A 15,610-nucleotide genomic window follows, 5' to 3' on the forward strand; every position below is an offset into this window, starting at 1 on the left:
AATAAAACTTTTTCTGTTTTTTTACAGAAGGAAACTGATTTTTCTATACCTCTAAAAACACTAAAAATATGAAATTTAATTTTTCCCCATTTGTTAACCAATAGTGAGAAGAACATTCTTGAACCTGTTTCTTTAAAAGTAACATACACTTTCTTAAAAAATGCAATAAAAGTCTGTTCTAAGTGTTGCTAACTTTTAATAGACTGTTACCTATCTTCCTCTCTTCTCACCAGGAACTCAACATGACTATCAGAACAAACTAGTCCTGTGCAAACCCAGCATGTAAGTGAGAATTTTGCCTTGATTCCACTCCCAACAATTTGAATGCTGGAAGTAGCTGATGTTGCTGACTTTGCTAGAAATAAAATTTTACAAATATCTCATCCCTTTTCCCTGAGCTAACATGACTCTCAAAACATCTTCCTATCTGGGCTACCACTTCAGTTCCTGATGAGTAAGCACTCTACTCACTTTCCCCACTTACCCAATGTGGATCAGGCCACCATCCACAGATGCACACAGCCTCTATTAATCTTTTATTAATTTTTTCCCTTTTAGCTGTTAGTGTGGATACTGTGTTTTACTTATGAACACATTCCCCTACATCTTGTTCATAACTGCAATTCAACCTTCCTCTTTCAGTGAATACTGATGCTCCCATGACAATACCATCTCCCCTACAATCCTTTCCATCACGGACTATAGAATCAAAGAACAAGAATAAAGGAGGTCTGTGCCATTTCCCCCTTAGCCTCAGCCTTAGTATCTATGACCAATATGCCTATCTGCTCCCCTTTGACTGCTCTTGGCCAGTTGCAGCTATCATCAGTCACTTCTTTCTAGAGACATACTTATGATCTTCTAAATGCCATCTCATCTCTAAAACCTCCTATATTGCACCTCTATCATACACTGGGGGCTGGCCCCACCTTGGGCTTCATTTTAACTTAAAACATCTTTCAAATTTGAATTTTTAATTCAAAAAACCTTTCTTTTTTTTAAATTTTATTTTATTTTTAAACTTTACATAATTGTATTAGTTTTGCCAAATATCAAAATGAATTGCCACAGGTATAGTAACGTTACCTAAACCTTCAGGCTCTTGCTCCTACTTCTTGCCCCCATTATCTTGATCTAGAACCTCCAAACCCCTTTGGTTTCTTCAACATGAGGTTCAGTTCAGTTCAGTCGCTCAGTCGTGTCCGACTTTTTGTGACCCCATGAATTGCATGCAGCACGCCAGGCCTCCCTGTCCATCACCAACTCCCAGAGTTCACTCAAACTCACATCCATCGAGTCGGTGATGCCATCCAGCCATCTCATCCTCTGTCATCCCCTTCTCCTCCTGCCCCCAATCCCTCCCAGCATCAGTCTTTTCCAGTGAGTCAACTCTTCGCATGCGGTGGCCAAAGTACTGGAGTTTCAGCTTTAGCATCATTCCTTCCAAAGAACACCCAAGGCTGATCTCCTTTAGAATGGACTGGTTGGATCTCCTTGAAGTCCAAGGGACTCTCAAGAGTCTTCTCCAACACCACAGTTCAAAAGCATCAATTCTTTGGCACTCAGCTTTCTTCACAGCCCAACTCTCACACCCATACATGACCACTGGAAAAACCATAGTCTTGTAGCCCAAATCAATTCCAGTATCATTAACACCTTTGAATCACGCCCTGCCTTGGCCTTCAATTCTACCTACCATCTTTTCATTCCAAACTCACTAAGCAATGATGGAATCACAGACTGCAAATCCTTGCCAACCAACCTCAGCTGCACTCTGCAGCAATGGAGCAATTTACTCATCTCTTGGTGACTCATGCTTGCCTCCAGTAGCATTTCCAAATGTTTTGCTTTCTCATTCATGTTTAACTATCCAGCTTCTCTTGCTGTCAGTTATTGCATGAACTCTTATAAATCATACATGAAATACATCATCCCCCTCTCTAATTTAAAGAAATATCTACTGTATGTCCTAACGTAAAAATGTTTCTAATTGGAATTAAATTTAGTTACTTACAACAGAGAACATAGACCTTTAAAAAAAATCAAATTATGGTAATTTTCACTGTGAAATTAAATGATCATTAACTCATTGCAATAAACAAAAAACTTAAAATTTGAGTATCTTGCATATAAAATGTAACTATTTTAAAAAATAAATGTTAATCCAGAATTCAAACATACAGTACACAGGTAACAAGAAAAATACGTGAGTATTATCTTAGTCCATAAGCTTAAAAAAACATTATATATAGCCCTGTTGAATTTGTCTACATAAAAGCCTTTTTTCTCTCTTTTGTTATATTTTTTCTATATCTCTAGTAACAAGTAAAATGCCTGGTATACTCAACAAATACAATATTCCCAACAAGCATACAGAAAACACTGTTAATGAGCTAAACTGTATGTATATTTCCCAAATGTTAGATAAATCACTAAATCCATGCCACTGACTTTAAACAAATCACTTACTTTCTCTAAGACTTAGTTTTTTTAAAAAAATGAGGATGAGTTAGGTATTTTCTTAGACTCTTTCCAGCTTTAATACTCCATAAATAGTATTTATAATATCAGGTATGAGCACATTCAGTTTTTGTGTATCAGAATTAACCATGCATATTAGGAAAAGTATGAGTCATCCTTGTCCCAAGGAGTGAAAAAGATAGTTGAAGAGGCAAAAACACCAACAGAGAAAACAATGCAAGATAACACAGAATCAAATACCAAATGGTAAAGCAGGGGCTAGTGGTCAAAACCACAGAATGCCCTGTTTTGTTGAGCAAAGGCAAAAAAATTTGGGAAGATTTCACACATAAAGTAAGAGTCATGCTGTTTTCATGAAAAAGTGGGATTTTCAAATGAATGGAGAAATAATGGTAACAAGCATTAAATATAGTTTATGTCATACTGTCTGTTTTAGATGAACTCTTTTGGGGCCTCATGAAAGAACTTTAAATGTACAAATCTGGATTATAGAATGGTGGAGAGGAAATAAGAGTTTTAAAAAGTCATTTCCTAGCAAAAGAAAAATTTTATTTCATTTCTGTAGATAAATGCTTTACTATCAATTTCATAAAATATCTTCATAAATTAGGATAGTTAATTCATACACTATTAGTCATTCTACATCTAAAGACAATAGATAGGTAATACAGTGTTTTTTCAAGATACATTTGAAAAAAATATTTTTTGAGCTTTGAGGGTTTAAAATAAGGCTTATAAGCTTTGGAAAGCTTTTACCAACAGAAACATTCAGATTCAGCTGAAAAACAAACTTGAATGGGAAAGAAATCAAGTCAGTAATATGACTAGGGCATTTTCCTAACTATAAGCGGAGATGCACTATAAGAAATGCCAACATCAGGATTTATACAGAAAGGTCTAATCCATTTAACATTTAAGCGGTGCTTACTATGACTGTATTGAAAAATTCACATTTGAGTTCATTTTATAAGGCAGACATCAGATGAGTTGACGGAACACTGGATAAAAGATGAATATACCATAAATGAATAAAGCTCACTGGAAGAAAAAGAAATTTTGGAAAGCAGTTAAATCAAATAATTCATTACTATTTGAATTTAATAGTATGTCTTTTAAAGATTCAATTTATATATATTTTTAGTCATTTTATCAAAAGTTGTGGGGTCAAATGCAGAAAATAACCTGCCCTAAGAGGTGACTGATGAGTAGGTTGCTGATTAATATTGCTATGCAAACTTCAGAAAGGGGCAAAAAACCCTCCCAGAACACATCTTCAAAAAGGAAGCCATCCTATACAATGCAGGGCAAGCTGTACTCTTAGGCATAATAACAGTGATTTTGCAAAGACTAGGTAACAAGAAGAGCTTGGGGTAACTTAGATTTTATCCTAAAATGATAGCCAGAGAGTAAAATTCATCAGTGTATCCGTGGTTCTCAAGCTCACCCCACTGACCACAGATTGATGCTGAAGAGCCATAGATTTCAAATTGTGGGTGTTTCTCGAAATCATTATGAATTATTATTATGAGTCATTATGAAGGCCAAGAAAAATAGTAATTTTAAACACCTTTACTGAATTCATTGTTGTTGTTTAGTCTCTAATTCATATCTGACTCTTTTGTGACTCCATGGACTGTAGCCCACCAGGATCCTCTGTCAATGGGATTCTCCAGGCACAAATACCAGAGGGGGTTGCCATTTCCTTCTCCAGGGGAACTTCCCTACCCAGGGATCGAACCTGGGTCTCCTGAGTTGGCAGGCAGATTCTTTACTGCCGAGCCACTGGGGAAGCCTTACTGACTTTGTTGTTTTTCAGTTAATCAGTTGTGTCTGACTCTTTGCAACCCCATGGACTGTAGCACCCCAGGCTTCCCTGTCCTTCACCATCACCTGGAACTTAATCAAATTCATGTCCACTGAGTTGATGCCATCCAACCATTTCATCCTCTCTCATCCCCTTCTCCTGCCTTCAATCTTTCCCAGTATCAGGGTCTTTTATAATGAGTCAGCTCTTTGCATCAGGTGGCCAAGTACTGGAGCTTCAGCTTCAGCATCAGTGCTTCCAATGAATAATCAGGACTGATTTCCTTTTGGATTGATTGGTTTGATTTCCTTGCCATCCAAGGGACTCTCAAGAGTCTTCTCCAACACTACAGTTCAAAAGCATCAATTCTTCCATGCTCAGCCTTCTTTATGGTCCAACTCTCACATCCATACATGACTATAGGAAAAACTACAGCTTTCACTATGCAGATCTTTGTTGGCAAAGTAACATCTCTGCTTTTCAAAATGTTGTCTACTGACTTTATACATCTTAAAATGTGTAGTCACTTTTATACATCTTTAATGTATATTTACTTTATGATTTTTCCCATGTTGACATTAGTTCTTTATAATCAGTTTCCTAAATTTCTAGCTGTAATTATGCAAATTTCAATATATGTGCTATGCTGTGCTTAGCTGCTTCAGTCATGTCCAACTGTTTGTGATGCTATGGACTGTAGCCCTCCAGACTACTCTGTTCATGGAATTCCCCAGGCAAGAATACTGGAGTGGGTTGTCATGCTCTCCTCCAGGGGATCGTCCCAACCCAGGGATTGAACCCAGGTCTCCCACATTGCAGGCAGATTTTTTACCATCTGAGCCACAAAGGAAACCCAAGAATACTAGGTTGGGTAGCCTATCCCTTCTTCAGAAGATCTTCCCGACCCAGAAATTGAACTGGGGTCTCCTGCATTGCAGGTGGATTCTTTACCAGCTGAGCCACCAGGTAAGTCTTTCAATATATATTTCACCCCAATCCAGATACCTTGTAGTGACCAGCAGGGTCTGCACAGCCTGATAACTGCATTTCTCTTTAATCTCATCTCTTACCTTTCTCATTCTCTCTTTTGTGAAGGGAGAAATTCACTCTTTGTGAAACTCACAGAGTTTCTTTCTGTTCCTAGTCTTTCTGTTCTCACCGCCTTCCTAAACCCAGGGCCAGCTCTGCGGTGGTGTGACCTGTGCAGCTACAAAAGGGTTCACACTCAGAGTCTCCCTGAGCTTGGCTTAATGATCTACTGTTACCATCTTGAAAGTCTTAGCAAATTTTTAGCAAGGGGTCCCACATGTTTACTTTGCTCTGGGCACTTCAAATAGCCAGGGCTACCTGCCATACTCCCCTTGGACAATAATATAGTCCATTTTCTTCTATGCTCCAGTCATGCCAACCTCTTTCCAAAATACCCTTCGATACCAGTTTTTTACACATCCGATTCTTTCTCATCCTTCAAGCTCAAATAAAATGTTAATTTCTCCAAAAGACCGTCTGTGATTTCTTTATCTAAAGTGCCTCCTCTAATCTTCTACCTCATTATCCATTTATTTCTTTCGAGGCACTTACTGCAATCTGTAATGATCTCATTTATTTGTTTCCTTGTTCTTTGTCACATATCTCCTCCTCCTGAACGGAAAGGAGTAGGAGAGTCAGTGATCTTGTCTATCTTGGGAGTACACTGATGAATTATCAGAGCCAAAAATAGCATCTGACACATGGCAAGTCCTCAATATTTATTTGTTGAGTTTATGAGCATGCTAATCATAGTAATACATGGTGCTTCACAGATTTTCTTGGCATTTTTTCCCTAAAGTTATTATACACTGCATTCCATCTATTATAATTCAGCAACATTCTAGAGATTTTTCTCCACATATATGGTACCTATTTATTTGACATAAGATACCTAAGAATGTGAGTGAGATTTATGTGTGTATATTTTATAAGTATTGCTGCCTTTCTGTCAATTTATGACCCCAAAAGTAACTCAATTCCCTAAGCCAAAGAAAGTGTACAGCTCTACAAATAAATTTTGGTTCACTATTTGGAAACAAGCTGAGAAATAGTTATTGACAGAAAAAGAAGATTACGTCTGAAAAAAATATTTTAGATCAAAGGAACAACAGGAATCAGTATTTAATACTAGTGAAGCACTAACAAAATGTTATAATGATGTAAAGTGGTGAAAGGATTAGTTGCTCAGTTGTGTCTGACTCTTGGTGACTCCATAGACCCACCAGGCTCCTCTACGATGGGATTCCCCAGGCAAGAATACTGGAGTGGGTTGCCATGCCTTTCTCCAGGAGATCTTCCCAACCCAGGAATTGAACGTGGGTCTCCCACGCTGCAGGCAGATTCTTGACCATCTGAGCCACCAGGGAAGCCCAATGTAAAGTTGTATAAACCTCTTCTGGAAAATAATTTGACATGAAGTATTTTGGCCACTGACTCAGATCATCTACTTCTAAGTGCTTTATTCTATAGAAATGTAATTTATGTAATATGTGGAAAGTTATTTTCACAATGATATTTATGAGTGTTGCTTATAATATCCAAAAACTGAAAACAAACTAAATGTTGAAACCTAATGGAATTGTAAAATAAATTATAATAATTCACTCCCATATTCTGTAACTAGGAAAAATTATACTGCATGACAATATGTGGGAATGCTTATTATATAAGATGTTCAGTGAAAAAAGCAGTATCAAAATAACAGAAATATGAAAATAAATAAAATCTTAAAATCAGAGATATAGAAGAATATTGCAAGCTATTTTATTCAGCAGCTAGATTTATGACTTTTTTCCTTTCTCCAGTTTTCTACATTTTGTTAATGTAAATACAATGTTTAATCATGTAAATTATTTTAAATATTAAAAAAAATAACAAAACAACTTCTCATCATAGTATTGTTTTCAATGTAGGTCAGTGTGAGCTCTTAAAAGAATTTGCTACTAAGAATGTTAAGTTCAAAATCAAAACATAGATGTAAATAAAATTTAATAAGTTAATTTTTCTGAAAAAAAAAAAAAAAGCATAGTTATTCTGTGCTAAAAATTTCAACACAGATGTATTTGCCTAAAAGAAAACAACAAAAAAATATGGTTAAGAAATTTCGAAAAGGACTTTTTTTCAGACTATATTAAAACTGAATAATTTTAGACACTAATTAATGAAAAAGCAGTATGTTAAAAAAAAATAAGCAAACAATGGTTCAGTACTCACAGGTATACAATATTCCACCATTGGGTAATGCAATTTGTGACCTTTTGCTGTTCGACCCGAAAAAAAGCAACTCTGGCAAACATCATAGTTAAAATGCTTCAGGCTTCTATACCTAGAGAGAAGAAAAGAAAATTCTTTGATTTGCAAACTTATTATATACTCTAAAACACGTGTGGTAAGGAATTTCACTCATCTGAATCACAATGAAAATAAAAGTTATATTGGCCAGAAATGTAGAATTTGCTGTTGTAGTATTTTAGCTCCAAATTAGGACAGAAAGAATCTTAAATTTCACAAACGAAAATAAGGAAACCATCTCCTAAATGAGGGGAGAAGGCAAATTTTTGTAGTTGAAATCTCTAAATCATGTTTTCATCTGTTTCAACATAATGAGATGACAAATATCCATGTCAAAAGACTTTCTATAATGTTTGAATGTGAATGCAAAAATGACAAAGAAAAGAGTTATGTTTATTAGCTTGACACATCAAAATTTAAAATATCACCTTTACCATCAATAAAAAATGAATCTCAAAATTTCTTGACAAAGACTTCTTGTGTGAAAGTTGGCTTAATCTCCATCATGTCAAACTTGGCAGAAGTAACATGAAGTAATCTGATTACTTCTCAGTTAGTATTTAAATGCTACTTCTTGTTTATCAAGTTTGATCTCAGAGGTCTTAGAACATCACCAAAGTCCATCAGGGTCATATATACATAAAGAGTCATGCAAAATATTATGCCTGAACACTTCTCTGACCTATGTAAATAGGAATTCAGAAAGATCTCTGGTTCTGGAGCCAAATAGTATAAATAAGAACTATAAAAAAAATAAGCTTCGTGTCCTGGCTATTCGAGGGAATGCTATTTTCAGATAGATGGTACATATCAAGCATACCATTTCTTTAGGAGGCAACCCCCACAAATGGGAACAAGTGGGAAGGAGTAATGGACAAACACTGAAACTACACAAATGGAACAGAAAAAAAGCCTCCTGACACCACTGGTGGTGGATCACCCTACCTGAATCCAACAATTGGACATTCTTTACAGATGTTGCATTTGGCCTGATGTTTTGCAGTCTCAGCTGCTGCCACGCGATGTAGAACCGGCAGCCAAACCATGGACTGTGGCTCCAGACGCATCCAATCTATAAACTCCTTCACACTTATCTCTGGCTTGTTGTTATTCTGGGCAAGAAACAAGTATGTTAAAAGTGAAGAAAATGTCTCTAATTTAAATTGCAGCAACTGTTATTGCTTCAGGCTCTTCTGAAAATCTGTATAGAAGTAAAAGGAGAATTATAGAACCCTTTCCAGGTCACTTAAATCACAAAATATTTAAGGTTCATCAAGGAAAAAAATTTTAGAATTGGAAAAGAGAAAAAGAAGAAATGTCATATATGAAGAAGAAAAGAAACCTCAAAATCTTAATAGACTCAGATTAAAAAAAAAAAAAACAACCCAAAAGGCATACAATTCTAGGTGCTCTTCACACAGATACTTTAAAACTATAAAACTCATTCATCTAAGACTGCAAACACTGAGAAAGTAGACTCACTGATAAGTTCCCAAACTTGAAAGCCATTGTAAATGCTAAATAAAAGCCGTTATTTCTACAGTTTGCCAGTTTTTATTATAATTCTTTGTTTTTATGTGATAGAAACAAAACATTACAGATAAAGTTGAAGACCTAATTTTTACTTGCCACTCTCCCCACAGCATTCACTTTCCTTTTTCTGTAGAAGAAATCACTATCATACATTTGTATATATTTTTTCGGTCATTTTTATAAATTTTACTTCATATAAATGAATCCATGACCCAAAAAACTGTTATTCCTCTGTTCTTTTTCAGTCCTGGTATAACATCACACCAGGAGCACATTCAGTTCACTTCAGTTCAGTCGCTCAGTCATGTCCGACTCTTTACGACCCCATGAATTGCAGTACACCAGGCCTCCCTGTCCATTACCAACTCCCGGAGTTCACTCAAACTCATGTCCATTGAGTTGGTGATGCCATCCAGCCATCTCATCCTCTGTCGTCCCCTTTTCCTCCTGCCCCCAGTCCCTCCCAGCATCAGAGTCTTTTCCAATGAGTCAACTCTTCGCATGAGGTGGCCAAAGTACTGGAGTTTCAGCTTCAGCATTATTCCTTCTAAAAAACACTCAGGGCTGATCTTCAGAATGGACTGGTTGGATCTCCTTTCAGTCCAAGGGACTCTCAAGAGTCTTCTCCAACACCACAGTTCAAAAGCATCAATTCTTCTGTGAATATATTTTGCAGGATTTCCAAATTTATTGTGATAAACTGTATGAAATGTTGTGGTGTCTTTTTAAATCCTAAGTAATTTTCACATGTGCAAAGTTTAATTTGTACCAACATACATCTCCTGCTGTTGTCAAGGTCATTCTATGAACCAGCATATATGAGAATCATATTTAGAATTTTCATTTGGTATTTTTTGTTATCTCTAAAACAACAAACGGGGCCATTATAAAATGTAATAACCCATAACATCAATTCTTCTTAAAGAGATGGTGTAGGCATTTTTTCCTCAGCAATGATAAATCACTGGATGTGCCATGGAAAAATATCTACAGGCTTGTGCTTTATGCATATGCATAACATCAGTAGTAACATTCCTAAAATGCTTTTCTATACAGTAAGCATCAAAAAGAAACAAACATGCTTTTCCTGTTTAATAACAGTAACTTAGATCAGTATAAAATTTTGTACATCATTCTCCTTTTGTACATATGTCTCAAAGGAAACAATGCAATTTCAACAACATCTTAATATTTTTAAAAAATCTTGCCTATAAGGAGCTCAGGGCAATTGTATTCATTTATTTAATAAACAACTATTAAGTAGCTATGATGTTTAAGACACTGTAGATAGTGATACAACAGTAAAAAGATAGAAACAGCCCTTGTTCATGGAGGTTTGTTGTTGTTCATTTGCTAAGTGTGTCTGACACTTTGAGATCCCATGGACTATAGCCTGCCAGGCTTATCTGTTCATGGATTTTTCTAAGTTAGAATCCTAAAATGAGTTGGATTTTCTTTCTCCAGGGGATCTTCGCTGACCCAGGGATCAAACCTGTGCCTCCAGCACTGGCAAGTAGATTCTCTATCACTGAACCACCAGGGAAGCCCTCATGGATCTTGGGTTTATACAGAAGAATAACCCACTAAATCACTAAACAGATAATTATATAATTCAGTACGTAGTTATCAATTTTAATGAGCATGTGAAGAAGGCAGAAGAGATTCAGGTGAATATAGCAGGCACACACAGCTTCATCTGGGGGAGTCAGAGGTTTTTCAGAGGATGTGAGATTTAAGGGAAGATCTGAATAAGGATTAGCAATGAGAAGAGAGTTTGTGGGTAGGCGGTAAAGAACATTCTGAACAGAGGGCACATGTCCAAAGAGATTAGCACCAGAATGAAGGAACTAAAGCAGCACGACTGGACAACAGACAGCAAGGGGATCAGTGGTACAAGATAAGGTTGGGGCAAAGGCAGGACCTAATCATAGCAACCTAGTGGTACATGGTCAAGATTCAAGGTTTTATCCATTGAGGGACAGTGAGTCTCCTTGAATGGGTTGCTGTTTCTTGAATCAAATGTGCTTTAAGAACTAAAATATACACTTTCTGGGATGGTATCCAGCGTCTTCCACCACCTGGTTCCAGCCCAAGACCCCTGTTTCATTTCTCAGAACATCCTCAGTACCATTCCCCACACACTCTATACACCAACAACCCTTCAAAAACGTTTACCTGTATTAGTTTTGCCAAATATCAAAATGAATCCACCACAGGTATACATGTGTTCCCCATCCTGTAGTTATGTAAAGTTTAAAAATAAAATAAAATTAAAAAAAAAAAAAGTTTACCTGTTGGAAGCAGCTGCGAACACTGGGCTCAATATTACTGCCCCCGAAGGCTGCTACCTCCCCCAGCTGCCGAGGGATCTGGATCGCATCATGCAGTAACAGGCCGAGCTGTCTCTGGTCACACATCTCCGTGGGCCCCGCCACTTCCTTAAAGAGATCTACAAGGAAGAGAGGAAAGGGTTATCTTCCCATACTGATCTTTTAAGTAAAATATACCTTTGGTTGCGTGGGATGAACGATGCAGACTGAAAAAAACTCATGGGAACATGGATTACATTACTTGTCTCCTGAACTCTGACAACTTTGATCTTCTGTATGTTTGTAATCAGGAACTGGTTAAGCATATGTTTCCTAAAACAATCTACTGTAGTATATAAGTATATACAAACAGACCAATAAATATAAATTTCCTTTTTAAATGGCCAATGTATGTAACGTGGAGTCATTCAATGGTCTCAAATAGGTTTCCCTTCTTATTGAAAAAGAGAGCTAAAACCAAGTTTTCTTTATGACTTGTCAAAGGAATGAATGTACCTAAAGTAGCAAATCTTTAAGTTTTAAAAGATATGTTCATAAACTTTTTGTGTTTACTTCTAAATTCAGTATTTATTAAACATAGGTATTTTAATTTCTTTTAAAGTTTCTAGACTCACATCTGCTTTGCAAAAGAAACATTGAACAGTGCAAGGAATTGTCTTTTTTTTTTAGGTTTTTTTTTTTTTTTATTTTAGGCCCAATCAGACTCTCATTCCTTATTAGTGATAAAAATTATTTTTGTTTTACTTCACTTTATGTAACAAACTACATTAATTCCAATGTAAAGGACTTAAGAAAAATACATACTTTCATAGTTCTTAGGCTTTTCTATTCATTTAAAAATGTTTTAAAAATATTTTTAATTCAGGAAAATAAAAGCTTTTCTCCATCCCAGTATTGGCTTATCTTCTTTTCATCACTTATAATATTTTGAAGAATAAAATTGTTATCATATTTCCAGCAACAAAGTTAGCATACTTAAATAAGTTATTTTGGAGTAGGGAGAAATTTCACATAAAAACAATCCACGTAATTATAGAAACTAATGCTTTTTGGAAAGAAATTTGCAAGTTCTAAAAATTCAAAATTGTACAGATTCTAAATGGTTTTCATATGAGGTTTTCCAAGAATATAAGAAAGGAGAGTAAATATTTTTTGGATCCTAAAAACCATTTTCAAATTACACCTGATAAATTAGTATCAGATCAAAATGTATCATTCCTCTGCCCTCCCCTCCTTTTTAAAGAGAATAAGGCTAGATTTAACACTGTCAACAGTAAATTTTCAAGCAAATAAACCAAGCTCAGTGATATTGACACTGAGTAATTATAATGAAATATGACTTTAATTAAAAGCATACATAGGGAAAGCAAATTCAATTAAAATAAATTTAATTTTTATCATTTGTTCACTTAGATTTGGCTAGAGTTTACTTGTTTCTTCTCATTTGTTAAAAATAAGACCATTCTAGCCAAAATTATTTATCCAGAGTTCTTATTTTTAATTAATTTATTAATTTATTTTTTTTAATATTTTTTATTTTATTTTATTTTTAAACCTGAAACACTGTATTAGTTTTGCCAAACATCAAAATTAATCCACCACAGGTATACATGTGCCCCAATTGAAAGATAATTGCTTTACAGAATTGTGTTGGTTTCTGCCAAACATCAACATGAAACTCTCATTGTTTGCAGATGACATGATACAATACATAGAAAACCCTAAAGATACTATTAGAAAATTACTAGAGCTAATCAGTGAATTTAGCAAAGCTGTAGGATACAAAATCAATACAGAGCAATCACTCGCACTTCTGTATGCTAAAACAATGAAAAATCAGAAAGAGAAGTTAAGGAATCAATCCCATTCATAATTGCAACAAAAAAATATTTAGAAATAAACCTACCTAAGGAGACAAAAGAACTGTATACAGAAGACTATAAGACACTGATGAAAGAAATCAAAGACAACATAAACAGATGGACAGATATGTCACGCTCCTGAGTTGGGAGAATTAATACTGTGAAAATGGCTATACTAGCAAATGCAGCCTACAGACTCAATATGATCCCTATCAAATTACCAATGGCATTTCTCACAGAACTAGAACAAAAAATTTCACAACTCATATGGAAACACAGAAGACCCCAAATAGCCAATCTTGAGAAAGGAGAATGGAGCTGGAGGAACCAATCTTCCTGATTTCAGACTATGCTACAAAGCTACAGTCATTAAGACAGTATGGTACTGGAACAAAAACAGAAATATATAGACCAATGGAATAAGATAGAAAGCTCAGAGATAAACTCATGCACCCATGGGCACCTTATTTTTGACAAAGTAGGCAAGAATCAGCCTCTTTAATAAGTGGTGCTGGAAAAACATATAGCTGCTCAGCTACATGTAAAAGAATGAAATTTAGAAAGATGGTAACAATAACCCTGTGTACGAGACAGCAAAAGAGACACTGATGTATAGAACAGTCTTATGGACTCTGTGGGAGAGGGAGAGGGTGGGAAGATTTGGGAGAATGGCATTGAAACATGTAAAATATCATGTATGAAATGAGTTGCCAGTCCAGGTTCGATGCACGATACTGGATGCTTGGGGCTGGTGCACTGGGACGACCCAGAGGGATGGAATGGGGAGGGAGGAGGGAGGAGGGTTCAGGATGGGGAACACATGTAAACCTGTGGCGGATTCATTTTGATATTTGGCAAATCTAATACAGTTATGTAAAGTTTAAAAATAAAATAAAATTAAAAAAAAATAAAAATAAAAATAAAATAAAATTAAAAAAAAAAAAGAATGAAATTAGAACACTTCCTAATACCATACACAAAGATAAACACAAAATGGATTAAAGCCCTAAATGTAAGATCATAAATTATAAAACTCTTAGAGCAAAACATAGGTAGAACACTCGATGACATAAATCAAAGCAAGATCCTCTATGATCCACCTCCTAGAGTAATGGAAATAAAACAAAAATAAACAAGCGGGACCTAATAGAACTTAAAAGCTTGTGCACAGCAAAGGAAACCATAAACAAGGTAAAAAGACAACCCTCAGAATGGGAGAAAACAATAGCAAATGAAACAACTGACAAAGGATTACTTTCTAAAATATACAAGCAGCTCATACAAGTCAATATCAGAAAAACAAACAGCCCAGTCAAAAAGTGGGGAAAAGACCTAAACAGACATTTCTCCAAAGAATACATACAATGGCTAACACACACATGAAAACATACTCAACATTGCTCATTATTAGAGAAATGCAAATCAAAACTACAATCAGATATCATCACACACCGATCAGAATGGCCATCATCAAAAAGTCCACAAATAATAAATGCTGGAGAGGGTGTGGAGAAAAGGGAATGCTCTTGCACTGTAGGTGGGAATGTAAACTGATACAGCCACTATGGAAGACAGTACGAAGAGTCTTTAAAAAACTAGGAATAAAACTACCATATGACCCAGAATTCTTAATATGATTCTCAGAGTAAACCTGGTCCTGGGATGAGGCCTCTGAAATCAATACAGAGTTGATGTATACATGTAATAATAATAATCTCTAGAGAGAAGTGCCCATGTTCAGCAAGATCCATCCTGCCCACCTTTCCCCTTTTGAGGAAGACAGCTACACTACTATGCCACTGGTAAGGTAAAACTACACGCAAAACAGAAATGATTTCCTAACATTCCGACGTATTTCTGAATTCTTATAGAAGTTCACATTTGGATGTTACAGTCAGATACAACAAGGAGTGTCAGGATGTGGGGATGGATCATAGGAAAGTCTTAATCTAAATATAAACAAGCAAAAGAGAGATGCAAAAGGCCATTTGAAAGCATCTTTGTAAATGTGCTCTGATGAGGCCAGGAAACCACTGAGCTATAAGCAGGAAGGCCAAGGTGCTGTTAGAACCTAATCAAGCGACATGCCCAGGAAGTCACAAAGAGAAAGAGGGTGTCACCGGGGTAGACACAATGACATGAACCGTTGCAAAATCAATGTTCAGATGGATACCAATTCACTCAGAAGAGCAGCTCTGCCCCTGAGTTTGGAGAACAAATTGTCCTGAATATTAATTCCAACAAAGAAAATAATAATGAGAAAGTGTTCTGATACCACT

The 15,610-nt window shown here is 35.9% G+C and overlaps 1 protein-coding gene across 14 annotated transcripts in view; it reads right to left on the bottom strand.

Annotated features, from left to right (window-relative positions):
* Positions 1–15,610, bottom strand: part of UTRN (utrophin) — a 561,026-nt gene that overhangs the window by 42,454 nt on the left and 502,962 nt on the right. For 13 of the 14 annotated variants that reach the window (XM_025295004.3, XM_045161922.1, XM_044924139.2 and 10 more), the window contains 3 exons: positions 11,431–11,588; positions 8,552–8,718; positions 7,529–7,640 (listed from right to left, as the gene is read on the bottom strand). In XM_025295004.3, the coding sequence (XP_025150789.3) occupies positions 7,529–7,640; positions 8,552–8,718; positions 11,431–11,588 (437 nt within the window). Of the gene's footprint in view, positions 1–7,528; positions 7,641–8,551; positions 8,719–10,427; positions 11,315–11,430; positions 11,589–15,610 lie in introns of those variants that run through there. The other variant, XM_045161923.1, reaches the window with a different exon arrangement.

Source organism: Bubalus bubalis, chromosome 10, assembly GCF_019923935.1.
Source record: "Bubalus bubalis isolate 160015118507 breed Murrah chromosome 10, NDDB_SH_1, whole genome shotgun sequence".
Classification (NCBI taxonomy): Eukaryota; Metazoa; Chordata; class Mammalia; order Artiodactyla; family Bovidae; genus Bubalus; species Bubalus bubalis.